The sequence below is a fragment of the Ahaetulla prasina genome, chromosome 4 (assembly GCF_028640845.1).
Source record: "Ahaetulla prasina isolate Xishuangbanna chromosome 4, ASM2864084v1, whole genome shotgun sequence".
NCBI lineage: Eukaryota > Metazoa > Chordata > Lepidosauria > Squamata > Colubridae > Ahaetulla > Ahaetulla prasina.
Genome location: NC_080542.1, coordinates 60726913 through 60740491, shown reverse-complemented (window position 1 = coordinate 60740491; position 13579 = coordinate 60726913). Strand labels below are relative to the sequence as shown.

The 13579-nt window shown below is 41.5% G+C and overlaps 1 protein-coding gene across 1 annotated transcript in view; it reads left to right on the top strand.

Moving 5' to 3' along the window:
• The window catches only part of SPMIP7 (sperm microtubule inner protein 7), a 46040-nt gene extending 34629 nt beyond the window's left edge, over nucleotides 1-11411 (top strand). The window contains exons 8-9 of the mRNA XM_058183373.1: nucleotides 7045-7152; nucleotides 9717-11411. Of these exons, the coding sequence (XP_058039356.1) occupies nucleotides 7045-7152; nucleotides 9717-9867 (259 nt within the window). The 3' untranslated portion in view covers nucleotides 9868-11411. The remainder of the gene's footprint in view (nucleotides 1-7044; nucleotides 7153-9716) is intronic.
• Nucleotides 11412-13579: the final 2168 nt, after the last annotated feature.

Sequence of the window (13579 nt, the reverse complement as noted above, 5' to 3'; positions counted from 1 at the left end):
AATTATCTTTTTTATCTACCAAAATTATCTATCTACAATGTATATGTAGATCAACCTGTGAATTCTTTCTGGAGGAACAGATAAATTATAAGGCTTCAAGGGAACTTGAGGTTCTTCTAGTCCAATCCTTTTCCCAAGGCAGGAATCTTTATACCATCCTGAAAAATTGGATATCTAATTATTTTAAATTAAAAAAAAACCCTCCAGCAATGAGCATCCACAACTCTGGGAGGCAAGCTGTTTGATTGGCTAATTGCTCTCACTGTCAGGAAATTTCTCCTTAATTCTAGGATTTAACAAAAAGAGATCTCTTTTTGCTTCTTATTCTGCTTTCAGCTGCTTTGGGGGATGTCACCCCTGCTTCTCTGTGATAGCCCCTCAAGTACTAGAACAGGGGTGTCCAAAGTTTTTTTGGTGAGGGCCAAATACAGAAAAATAAGCAAAGGCCCGGGCCACACCATTGAACGGGGGGGCGGGGGGGGGCTAATTTTTTTTCATACCAGTTCTGTGGGCGTGGCTTATTTTGGGGTGTGGCTTGGTGGTCATGTGACTGGTGGGCGTGGCTAACTGCTCATGTGACTGAGTGGATGTGGCTATGGGCATAGAAACTACTCAGAGGGCTAAAAAAAGTAATTTTTGACCAGTCCTCACACTTATGACCATCCTCACATTTATGCCCATTGCAGCATTTTAACAACCATATCACTCATTTCATAACTGCTTCTCTTCACCACGGTTACAAAATAGGGTGCAAAATGTAAAGATAGTTGTAGGTGTGAGGACCAGTCAAAAGTGTGAGGACAGGTCAAAAATAACTTTTTCAGCCCTCTGAGTAGTCCTTATGCACAAAATGCTGCAACAGGCATAAATGATGACCGGTCATAAGTGTGAGGACTGGTCAAAAGTGTGAGAACCTGTCAGAAATCACTTTTTTCAGCCGTCTGGGTAGTCCCTATGCACAGTTTAGGCTTAAGTATACGAAAGTTTGGTGGTTGAGACACGAAGGACTTCACAGAGATGGCTATCAGTCATTCTGGATCTCAGTCTGCTTTTGTTCTGATTTAACAGAGAAAATGTTTGTTCACATATGTATGTTGAGCCGAACAGGCTCATCATTCTTTTTGCATGGCGTCTCATCAGAGGAAACTTGGTATGATCCAAACTCTGATAGAAGTCAGGGAGGGAGAGAAGCTGATGTTGACTCTTCAGAGAATCATCACATTGCATTTCAATCAGTTCTAACTGCAGACTCTCCTCCACTTCTTCTGCATCCACCAGGAAGGGGGTCGAGAACAGCTTGATTTGTTTTTCAATGACAGAAAAATCTTGAAAACGCTGGTTGAATTCTGTCACAAGAGATGTAATTACAGAAACATATTTCTCCTTTTTAGCAGAAAGGTCTGCCTTTGGAAAAGCAGACTTGATTTCAGACAGCGCAGGGAAGTGTGCAGTTTACAATATGTGGATATCATCTTCATTTAAGGGTGGAAATGTTTCATATTCATTCATCTTGGCCAGGGTGTCAAACTTGGTCTCTTTAAGACTTGTGGACTTCAACTCCTAGAGTCCCTCAGCCAGCAAAGCTGGCTGAGGAACTCTGGGAATTGAAGTCCACAAGTCTTAAAGAGACCAGGTTTGGACACCCCTGATCTTGGCTTTTGCTTTGTATTTGATATGAACTTGAAACTCCCTTCGTTATTCCCTGCCCAAGGGGTGGAGGCGCGAGGAGCCTCGCCAGGCGGCCCGAGGAAGGCGAGGGTAGAACTGCTGGGATCGGGCACAGCCAGCAGCCTCTTTCTCGCTCACCGCCGCCTCCTCCGCCCCCTCCCTTCGTTATTCCCTGCCCAAGGGGTGGAGGCGCGAGGAGCCTCGCCAGGCGGCCCGAGGCGAGGGTAGAACTGCTGGGATCGGGCACAGCCAGCAGCCTCTTTCTCGCTCACCGCCGCCTCCTCCGCCCCCTCCCTTCGTTATTCCCTGCCCAAGGGGTGGAGGCGCGAGGAGCCTCGCCAGGCGGCCCGAGGAAGGCGAGGGTAGAACTGCTGGGGTCGGGCACGGCCAGCAGCCTCTTTCCCGCTCGCTGCCTCCTCACCTGTTTCTCGATGGCTGTCACTGCCGCCACGCGTGTCCGACATGGGGAGGCGCGAGGAGCCTCACCAGGCGGCCCGAGGAAGGCGAGGGCAGAACTGCTGGGGTCGGGCACGGCCAGTAGCCTCTTTCCCGCTCGCCGCCTCCTCCGCCCCCTCCCTTCATTATTCCCCGCCCATGGGGAGGAGCCGCGAGCCTCGCAGCAAACCACCGGGCAAGCACCGGGAGGCGGCCGAAAAGGGCCATATTCAGTTATACTTTCAAAATTTGCTGCGGGCCAATAAAAACTGACCCGCGGGCCGCAGTTGGCCCGCGGGCCGTAGTTTGGACACCCCTGTACTAGAAGATAGCTATCATGTCTCCTGTAATCCTTCTCTTCAGTAGGCTAGACACTAATTCCCTTAACTCATAATCATACAGTTTAGTTCCAAATCATTTATCATCTTGTTGCTCTTCTTTGCATTTTTCTAAGGTCTGGGGGGGAAATATATCACAGTGACCAGAACTGGATACAGTATTCCAAGTGTGGCCTCACTAGTGCAGTATAGAGCAGAACTATCACTTCTCATGATATTGATGTGATCATTCTGTTCATGCATTATAGGATTGCACTGGCTTTTCTGGTAGTTGCAGCACTAGTTTGAATGCAGTAGCTGATAGAATAATAATAATAATAATAATAATAATAATAATAATAATAATAATAATAATAATAATATCGCCTGGATTACTGCAATGCTCTCTACATGGGGCTCCCCTTGAGGGGCATCCGGAGGCTTCAGTTAGTCCAGAATGCGGCTGCGCGGGTGATAGAGGGAGCCCCTCGTGGCTCCCGTGTGACACCTATCCTGCGCAGACTGCACTGGCTACCTGTGGCCTTCCGGGTGCGCTTCAAGGTGCTGGTGACAATCTTTAAAGCGCTCCATGGCATAGGGCCGGGCTATTTACGGGACCGCCTACTGCTACCAAATACCTCTCACCGACCCGTGCGCTCTCACAGGGAGGGACTCCTCAGGGTGCCGTCAGCTAGGCAGTGCCGTCTGGCGACACCCAGGGGAAGGGCCTTCTCTGTGGGGGCTCCCACCCTCTGGAACGAACTCCCTCCAGGACTTCGTCAACTTCCGGACCTCCGAACCTTTCGTCGCGAGCTTAAAACACACCTATTCATCTGCGCGGGACTGGATTAGATTTTAAAGAAATTGGTTTTAAGGGGTTTTTATTATTTATATTGTTTTAAAAATTTGGCTATAGAATAAGTTTTTTAATTGTTGTTTTTAATCTGTATTTATATGTGTTTTAACTGCCTGTGAACTGCCCTGAGTCCTTAGGGAGATAGGGGGGTATATAAATATAAATAAATAAATAAATAAATAAATAAATAATAAATAAATAAATAAATAATAATAATAATAATAATAATAATAATAATAATAATAATAATAATAATAATAATAATAATTTAATTTGTATACCGCCCTTCTCCCGAAGGACTCAGGGCGGTGAACAGGCAGATAAAATATAAATACACACAATAATTAAAAACATCCCTTAAAAAACTAATTTAAATGCCCAAAATGTTAAAAAACGTACTCCCCCGTAAAATAACAAAATTTTAAAAACCCATCCAATAAAAATAAAAATCAGGCTAGTCCAGCCATACGAAATAAATAAGTTTTAAGTTCGCGGCGAAAGGTCCTAAGGTCAGGTAATTGTCGAAGTCCGAGGGGAAGTTCGTTCCACAGGGTCGAGCTCCCACAGAGAAGGGCGGGGGCCGCCAGTCGACACTGTTTGGCTGACGGCACCCTGAGGAGTCCTCTCTGTGGAGCGCATCGGACGATGGGAGATAGAAGCCGGCAGTAGGCGGTCCCGTAGATAGCCGGTCCTAAGCCATGGGCGCTTTAAAGGTGGTAACCAATACCTTGAAGCGCACCGGAAAACAACAGGTAGCCAGTGCAGTCTGCGCAGGATAGGTGTTATGTGGGAGCTCGAGGCGCTCCCTCAATAACCCACGCAGCCGCGTTCTGAACTAGCTGAAGTCTCCGGTGCTCTTCAAGGAGCCCCATGTGAGAGCATTGCAGTAGTCCAGGCGAGAGGTAACGAGCATGAGTGACTGTGCATAAGGCATCCCGGTCCAGGAAGGGCGCAACTGGCGGATCAGGCGAACCTGATAAAATGCTCTCCTGGAGACGGTCGCCAAATGGTCTTCAAGGACAACCGACCATCCAGGAGCACGCCCAAGTTGCGTACCTTCTCCATCGGGGCCAATGATTCACCCCGACAGACAGCCGCATCTGCAGCTGACTGTACCGAGGTGCCGCATCCACAGCCACTCCGTCTTGGAGGATTAAGTTTGAGCCTGTTCCTCCCCATCCAGACCCGTCGGCTTCCAGACAGCACTTGACAGCTTCACTGGGGTGGCCGGGGTGGAAAAGTACAGCTGGGTGTCATCAGCGTACAGTTGGTATCTCACCCCAAAGCCACTGATGATCTCACCCAGCGGCTTCATATAGATGTTGAACAGGAGGGTGAGAGAATCAACCCTGCGGCACCCACACATGAGGCACCTTGGGTCGATCTCTGCCCCCTGTCAACACCGTCTCGTCCGATCAGAGGTAGGAGGAGAACCACCGATAAGCGGTGCCTCACTCCCAACCCCTCCAACCGGCGCAGCAGGATACCATGGTCGATGGTATCAAAAGCCGCTGAGAGGTCTAATAGGACCAGGGCAGAGGGTAACCCCTATCCCTGGCCCTCCAGAGATCATCCACCAGTGCGACCAAAGCTGTCTCCGGACTGTATCCGGGCCGGAAGCCGGACTGGAGCAGGTCTAGATAGACAGCTTCATCCAGGTACTGGGGTAGCTGACATGCCACCACACTCTCTACAACCTTCGCCGTGGCGAAGATTGGAGACTGGCGATAGTTCCCTAAAACAGCTGGGTCAGGAAGGCTTCTTGAGGAGGGTCTCACCACCGCCTCTTTCAAGGCCGCGGAAAGACCCCTCCACAAAGAAGCATTTGTAATCCCCTGGAGCCAGCCTCGTGTCACCTCCTGAGTAGCCAGTACTAACCAGGAGGGGCACGGATCCAGTAAACATGTGGTGGCGTTCAGCCTACCCAGCAACCTGTCCATGTCCTCGGGAGTCACAGGATCAAAGTCACCCAAACCACCTCAACAAGATGGGCCTCAGAACCCTCGCCTGGATCTACCCAATTTTGATCCAATCCGTCCCGAAGCTGAACGATTTTGTCGTATAGATAACCATTAAACTCCTCGGCACGCCCTTGTAGGGGGTCCTCCCACCCCTCCTGTTGAAGGAACGAGCGGGTCACCCGAAACAGGGCGGCCGGGCGGTTATCTGCCGACGCAATGAGGGAGTGTATAAGAATCTACAAAAGGAAGCCAAAGAAGTTATTAGTGCTGCTAAAGTTTACAAATTTATTTATTTATTTATTTATTTATTTTTCGCATTTGTATACTGCCCTATTTCCCTAGGGACTCAGGGCGGTTCACAGCCAAATAAAAATACATATAAATACACAATAAAACCCCATTAAAAAACTTATTACATAAGGCCGAATGATTAAAAATAGCAACACAAATAATAAAACTCCATTAAAACCAAATTCAAAATTTAAAATTCTAGTCCAGTCCTGCGCAAATAAATAGATGTGTCTTAAGCTCGCGGCGAAAGGTTCAAAGGTCAGGAAGTTGGCGGAGTCCTGGGGGAAGTTCGTTCCAGAGGGTGGGAGCCCCCACAGAGAAGGCCCTTCCCCTGGGCGTCGCCAGCCGGCACTGCCTAGCCGACGGCACCCTGAGGAGTCCCTCTCTGTGAGAGCGCACGGGTCGGTGAGAGGCATTCGGTAGCAGCAGACGGTCCCGTAAGTAACCCGGCCCTATGCCATGGAGCGCTTTGAAGATAGTTACCAAAACCTTGAAGCGCACCCGGAAGGCCACAGGTAGCCAGTGCAGTCTGCGCAGGAGAGGTGTCACATGGGAGCCACGAGGGGCTCCCTCTATCATACCTACCTTTTAAATCATTTCAAAAGATCATTTTTCAGAGGACAAACAGCCATTAACAACAAAATAGCTTTAATTGTAACAAAAAGTTCCATGTTAACTCTGCCTTTGCATGCTATAAAGAATCAGACCAGTTTACAAATAGAATTCTTTGCAATGTGTAATGAGATTCATATGTTTCCAATCTTAAACATTTATTAAGGGTAAGCTAATTTTTCCAATATTACTGGATATATTGCAAGGTATAATGGAATTTCACGTTTCATGGGTCTTCTTCTGTTCTCTGAGCTATAGTGCTCTATCCACAAGACTTGATGGAATTGCATTATCTATTAGAACGATTATATTTGAATAGCCATATATATACTAGTCAGTATAATTTGAAAATATGGAAATAGAATGCATTTCATATTTTTTAGAAATCCCCTCCCAAATTAAGACTCTTTCAGTTACATAAAAGAATAGCTTATTTCCTGCAATATATTCATACTGAGAGCATATGATTAGGTTTGTTCAGTGTGGCTATATTGGCCTCTTTAGTTTATAGATGATATTCTGTGGTTTGACTGATCTATAAAGAGACTAATTTTTTAATGAATCTGGAATTAACTTTCTATCATTTGCTTTGAGAGGGAGGTGATGTAGAAATGTCCTCTTTTCAGATTTTTTTCACTAGCTAGGAATGTGGATAAGACTCCCCACAAACAATATAGTTGATAGTGCCATTTTATAACTATTTTTTTAATCTGTTCCAATTTTTGTACTGTATTAAGTCAATATAATTTTTATACTATAATGTTTTACTTTCTTCTACATCCCTTTCTCACAAGTACAAACATAAGCCAGCACTTTTGGCTTAATTACAGCTATCAGGAAATAATTATTCCAAGCTTGTGCCCATTTAATCAATTCCTCTTCTCCCTTTAACTTTTCCCTTTAGCTCTCCAAATACCCTTGGATACACCGGCAAGGTTCATTGGTCAGCCACCCAACCAGTAAATTCTAATCTTCCACCAACATTGCCATCAATAATTTCACGAATGTATGGGTAAGTGTAAGGCACATTACTTAATTTGCTCATATGAATTATAAAGAAAATCCTAATTACGGTTATTTCATTAAAGAACAATTAAATATTAACATGGTATTTCTATGGTTTAGTAAAAAAAAAAGGGGGAGCTAAGTCTCATAACTGTCGTAAATGAATATTCAAAAGCAGTTTGCTCCAGAATTCCTGCATTCCATTTAAAATTTGGAGTGGAATACTGATCACTAAAGAAAATATGGCATGCTACAATGTTGTATATACGGTATCTTTATCTCTCTTCTAAACAACTTCTGGGGTTAGAAAAAATTGCACCAGTTATTTTTACCTAATAAAATCCATGTTATTTTTACCCTTCACTAAGAAAGGCACCAGAAATCCTAATCTGTCCATAGATTTCTATAGATCAGTGCAAAATTTCCTTTTGATCAGAGCTTCAATATTTTGGAGTTTGAACAGAATAAACAAGTATATTCAGCACAGGTATGCTAAGTAGTACTATTCTAGGAAAAATTGTTCTTTTTCCCTTCGGCATATGGATGCCAAATTTTATTTTTTTAAATTCCTGTAATTTCAAAGAAGATATTATTTGGAAGATGCAATTGTTATTCAGAAAATATTTTTTTACATAGAGCCTTTATTTTTATATATCTATGGAGATTCTCAGTCATCCAGGTCATGATTTTCTCACAGGTACTTTGCCAAAAGGCAACTAGACTTTGTTTTTTCTTTGAGAAAGATATTTTGCTTTTTATCCAAGAAGATTCTTCCATTCTGACCGACCTTCAGAACTGAATAAGCTTCTTCGATGAGAAGCAAAACATCTTCCTCAAGGAAAAAATGAAGTCCAGCTGCCTTTTGAAAAAGTATTTTTGAGATCTTTATTTTGTACTTCAACTCCAATAACATTTTCAGTTACCCATTTCCCCAAAGATTGCATTCACATTTTTTTCAATTAACTTATTTTTCTTAAGTCTATTTTTTTTGTTTTTGTTTACATTTATACCCCGCCCTTCTCCGAAGACTCAGGGCGGCTTACAGTGTATAAGGCAATAGTCTCATTCTATTTGTATATTTTTACAAAGTCAACTTATTGCCCCCCCAACAATCTGGGTCCTCATTTTACCTACCTTATAAAGGATGGAAGGCTGAGTCAACCTTGGGCCGGGCTTGAACCTGCAGTAATTGCAGGCTTTGTGTTCTTAATAACAGGCTGTACCAGCCTGAGCTATCCGGCCTCTATTAACTTAGATTTTCTAGTTTCTGACAAAAATCATCTGCAAATTTTAAATGAAACTACATTCTATCTTATAATGTTTTTATTCACCATGGTAAACACCTTACAAATTGAAGAATTCCCAGGAAACACTACATTTTTTGTCATAGATTTATCAAATTGTTTAAAAGAAAAAAAAAGAACAATTACATTCAGGGATACCATTGGTTTTAACAATGGTATTACTGGACTTAATCAGTCTCAAATTAGATATAAACTCCCTTTGTCAAAAGCACTATTCGTTGTAGGAGCACCCTTTTCTTGTAAGAGTACAAGAATATTATTGTAGTTTCTGGTATTGAAACTATAGGATTCTTGGAAATATATGTTTTTAGATCAAGCAAATGAATATTAGCATATAATATCCCACATGATATTTTAACTATCTGGACAGTGTATGTTATATACTATATATCACTTTCTTTTTTACCTCTCCCAACCGACCATGTACTGTATTTTTTGGAGTATAAGACACACTGGAGTATGAGACATACCTTAGTTTTTGGGGAGGAAAATAAGAAAAAAGTTTATTGGCAGGTGGATTGGCCTCCCGCAATACCCCCAATCAGCTGTTTCCAGAGGTGAATTTTAGCAACAAGTTCCTTGGTTGTAAGCTCTGTGCCTTGCTTTTTTTGGCTTTTTTTTTTCTGCCTCTGAAACTCTGTTTCAGAAAAAACTTTTTTCTGCCTCTGAAAGCCTCCAAAACAGAACTTCAGAAAAAAAACCCGCTGAAGTTCTGTTTGGGAGCTTCTTTTCTGAAGCTCTGTTTGGGGGCTTTTTTTCTGAAGTTCTGTTTGGGGCTTCTTTTCTGAAGCTCCATTTTGAGCTTTTCTCTAAGCTCCATGAAGCTCCGTTTGGGGTTTTTTTTCTAAGCTCCGTTTCTAATGCTTTTTTCAGCCTCTGAAACCTCCATTTGAGAAGCTGGGCGGGGGTACATTCGGAGTATAAGTATAAGACGCATCCAGATTTTCACCCTCTTTTTTGGGGGGAAAAGGTGCATCTTATACTCCGAAAAATGCAGTACATTGAATATAATTAGCATATTGTATTATCATTTATATACATACCATAGTAGTGAGATACTAGTACAGTTATGTCCTATAGAGTGTGCATAATGCTTTTAAACAATAATAATTTTAAATCCAAAACAGGATTCTAAAATCATATTAGTTTTGATGTGCAGTGTTATTATGATACCCCAGTAAATTTTATCTATTTTCTCCTGACATGAGTGGGGATGATTGAGCTTGAAATTCACATTCACATGAAAAATATTTTTTTGTTATTGCAGATACTTAGCTGAAGAAGGACAGCCAAAAGAATTCCCCCACTGGGGACCCATGTCACAGATCGTTACAACCACTGAACCACAGAATTCTTTCAATAAGAAGGAAAAAGAACAATTTAAAATGCGAAAAAATGTTCATCTCAGTGGGAAATAAAAATTGTAACATGGATTTGTTTTTAAAAACCAACACTTTTTCAGCGTTTGCCTTTATGACATAGAAAAGTCGCATTCTATATAATAATACACTCAAGTACATTGCATATTTTAACAAAATATACATTTTTCCATATAGTTTTATGAAAATCCCATAACTCATTCATTAAAATATATTGATTTCTCAATTCTATTAATTATGTCTTTAATCCTAGTCAAAGGAAAGTGCCTTGAAGAATAGTGTTCATTTTTTACCTCTGGGACTTTTTTTTTAGCATATGACATGTATAACCAGGAAAGTCTACATTGCTTTTTACCACAGAGTCCTATGTTTCCCCAAAAATAAGACCTAGTCTTATTTTCTTTTGGGCTTGAAAATAAGCACTCGGACTTATTTTGGGGGAGGTCTTAGTTTTTTAAAGTGCAGGAGGCAATGAGTGTGAGGGCCGATGGGCTACTGCTGGCCCCACCCTCTCCGTCCCACTGTCTATTTGCCCTCAGCTGCAACAGACCAAACTCTTAGCATGCCCTGTCCTCTATCCGCCCTGCCTGCTGGCCCAGCTACTGCTTGGGACACTTCTTGGCTGCGGAGGGCACTGTGCTGGCTGCCAAGCAGCTTCCCATGCTGCTGCTGATCTTATTTATTTTATTGTTTTATTTTGTCAAACACAACAATATGTATTAGTATAAGCATGAAATAACCACACAAATTGAATACAACCAAAGGGAACATTATGACAGGAATGGTAGGCACGCTGGTGCTCTTCTGCATGCCCCTTACAGACTTCTTAGGAATGGAGTGAGGTCAACAGTAGACAGTCTTTGGTTAAAGTTTTGGGGATTGTGGGGGCTCTTCATTCTCCTGGCAGGGCGAGTGGAGGTCGGCACATGCTTGGCCCCAATTGAGGCTGCAGGCAAGCAGACAGTGGGATGTAGAGAGCAGAACCCAAACACCTTTTGCCCAGAGGGAGATGAAGCTTTGTCTGCTTGCAAAGGGGATGCTTTGAAACAGAGCTAATCCCTCTGTTTCAAACCGTCCCCTTTGCATGGGGAAAAACTTTTCTCCATCTAGGCATAAAATCGCCTATTGGGCACTTGGGAATGAAGCGATTTGGCACCAGAGTAGTACCTATTATGAACTTGTACTTTATATGCTTTAAACTGCCAGGTGGGTAGGGGCTAGGGGTAAATTATAGGAGCTCACTCTGCCACACAATGCTGTGACATTGAACTGCCAGAGTGCTGACTAATTTTGGCCAACAAGTCCTGTGTTTTTATGTGCAACACCATGTCTGGGACAGAAAGATACAATATACAAAAGAGATCAGTAGAATTGTCTAATACAGGGGTCTCCAACCTTAGCAACTTTAAGCCTGGAGGACATCAACTCCCAGAATCTCCCAGCCAGCAACAGCCATTAATTGACTAGATTTCTTGGTCACATGCATGTAAATCTGTTAGAAATAATTGCAATCCTTTTTCTACTTAAAAACTGACTTAAATAAAACAAAAAAATTTGTTTGTAGCCTGTTGCAGTCTTTTCACTTTGATGTACACTTTCATGATCTGTCGTGATTTACTAAATAAAATTGTGGCCTATCAACTATTCCATGCTTGTTTAGTAGAACATTGATAATTGTTCTGTATTGTTCTGTATCTGTCCAAGGTGTGAAAGGATATCAAGCAACTTTCAAATCCAAGTACTTGGTAAGTGGGTTGCATTTGGCTTAGCAGAACAATTTTTGTGAGTCTGATTTCAACTTGTAACTCTCAACTCACTAAGTCCATTTACAAAAAATGACATGACGCTTCATTGAAATAGCTAAAGACTAAGTTATGTGTCTTGTCATATTGTGGTTTGTTACCGTTCAATGAGATACGTAAACTCAGTCCTTATAGTTTATAAATCATTGCTCCAAGTTAAGTGCATTGTATGAACACACATTTTAATTAAAACAGTAGTATTAAAAGTTGAATTTTAAAATGTAAAGTTAATGGGGGAAAAGGATTGGGGCTTCAAGATTTGTGGGAAACATAACATTTTCTCAGCTTGCTAGTCTCTGTTCTAAACTACATTCCCAGAGTGGCTTCTGCCTTTTCAGAATGACAGTACCCAGACTTTGCTTTAGGTATCCTTCATCTGCTTTTACACTTTGTTATTGATGATTTATTTTATTTATTTATTTCATAAACCCAGAGTTTATTTCTTTTGACCCAGGGCAGTGATGATGTTAAGCAATTTCTATATGGCAATTTCTCCAAATAATCATATCCAGTTGAACTCATCCTATTATCAAGAATATTGTTTCTTTAAACCCCCTATACAACTTTGTTAGTTCATAATACAGTGAAAATGTCTCCCATTTTCTTTTTTAAAGTTAGTTAGGAATGCATATTGCATATAGGAATGTGAGCAGGGCAGTGGCCTTGAGGTGAAAATGCTTGCCTCCCACTTGGAATCTTGAGGGTTTAATCCTAGGCAGTGACAGATGTTTCTCTAGCAAAGTGCAAAAAGAAAATATCTGCTGTGAACTCCACATAGATGTCAAGAAGGACATTCAGCTAGTAAACACTCCGGTCCATTCAATCAATCCAGTTCCACCCCAATAAAAGGGACTACAGATTCATAAAAAGAAAATCGTATATAGGAATAGTAATGTATTTTTAAAGAAAAGTTTTTCACTTTTCTCCTTAGTTCTAGGTTGGTTCCCTCCTTTATTAGTTTTCATCCATTGCTTCTTGTCTTCCTTTCGGTGCTTTCAAAAATGGGTTGACTCCTTCTTTGTGGCAGTACCTCAAATATTAGAACACTACTATCATGTTGCCCCTAGTGTTTCTTTTCACTAATAATAATAATAATAATAATAATAATAATAATAATAATAATAATAATATTATTATTATTATTATTATTATTATTATTATTTTATTTTATTTTTATACTGCCCTTCTCCCGAAGGACTCAGGGCGGTTCACAGCCAAGTAAAAACAACAGTAAATAAATGCAATACAAATAAATTCAATAATTAAAAAACTTACTCAATTTGGCCCAAATATAAAAATACATTTAAAAACCATAAAACCCATTAAAATTTAAAACCCAATAATAAAAATTCTAAAAATTCTATGTCAGTCTTGCGCAGAAGAATAGATACATCTTCAGCTCGCAGCGGAAGATCCGAAGGTCAGGAATTTGTCGAAGTCCTGGGGGAAATTCGTTCCAGAGGATAGGAGCCCCCACAGAGAAGGCCCTTCCCCTGGGGGCCGCCAGCCGGCACTAGACTAGAAATCTTCAATTCTTGCAACCATTATATATTTTATCCTCCAACCCCCTAATCATCTTTATTATTTTTCTCTGTACTCTTTCCAGAATCTCAATGTTTTTATATTGTGGTGACAAAAATTGGATGCAATATTTCAAATATGGTCTTACCAAGACATGATAAAGCAGTACCAACACTTCACATAATCTTAATTCTATCTGTTAAGCCAGCAATGCTTTTTTGGCACTGCTGGCTCATATTTAAATGATTGTCCACTAGGACTCCAAGATTCCTCTCGCAAGTTACTACTATTGAGCCAGGTTCCAACTATGCCATACCTGTACTTTGCCTAAGTGTAAAACCTTATTTTTCTCACCATTGAATTTTATTTTATTAGATAGTGCCCATTATTTAATTCTGTCAAGAACCTTCTGGATCTTGAGCCTATCT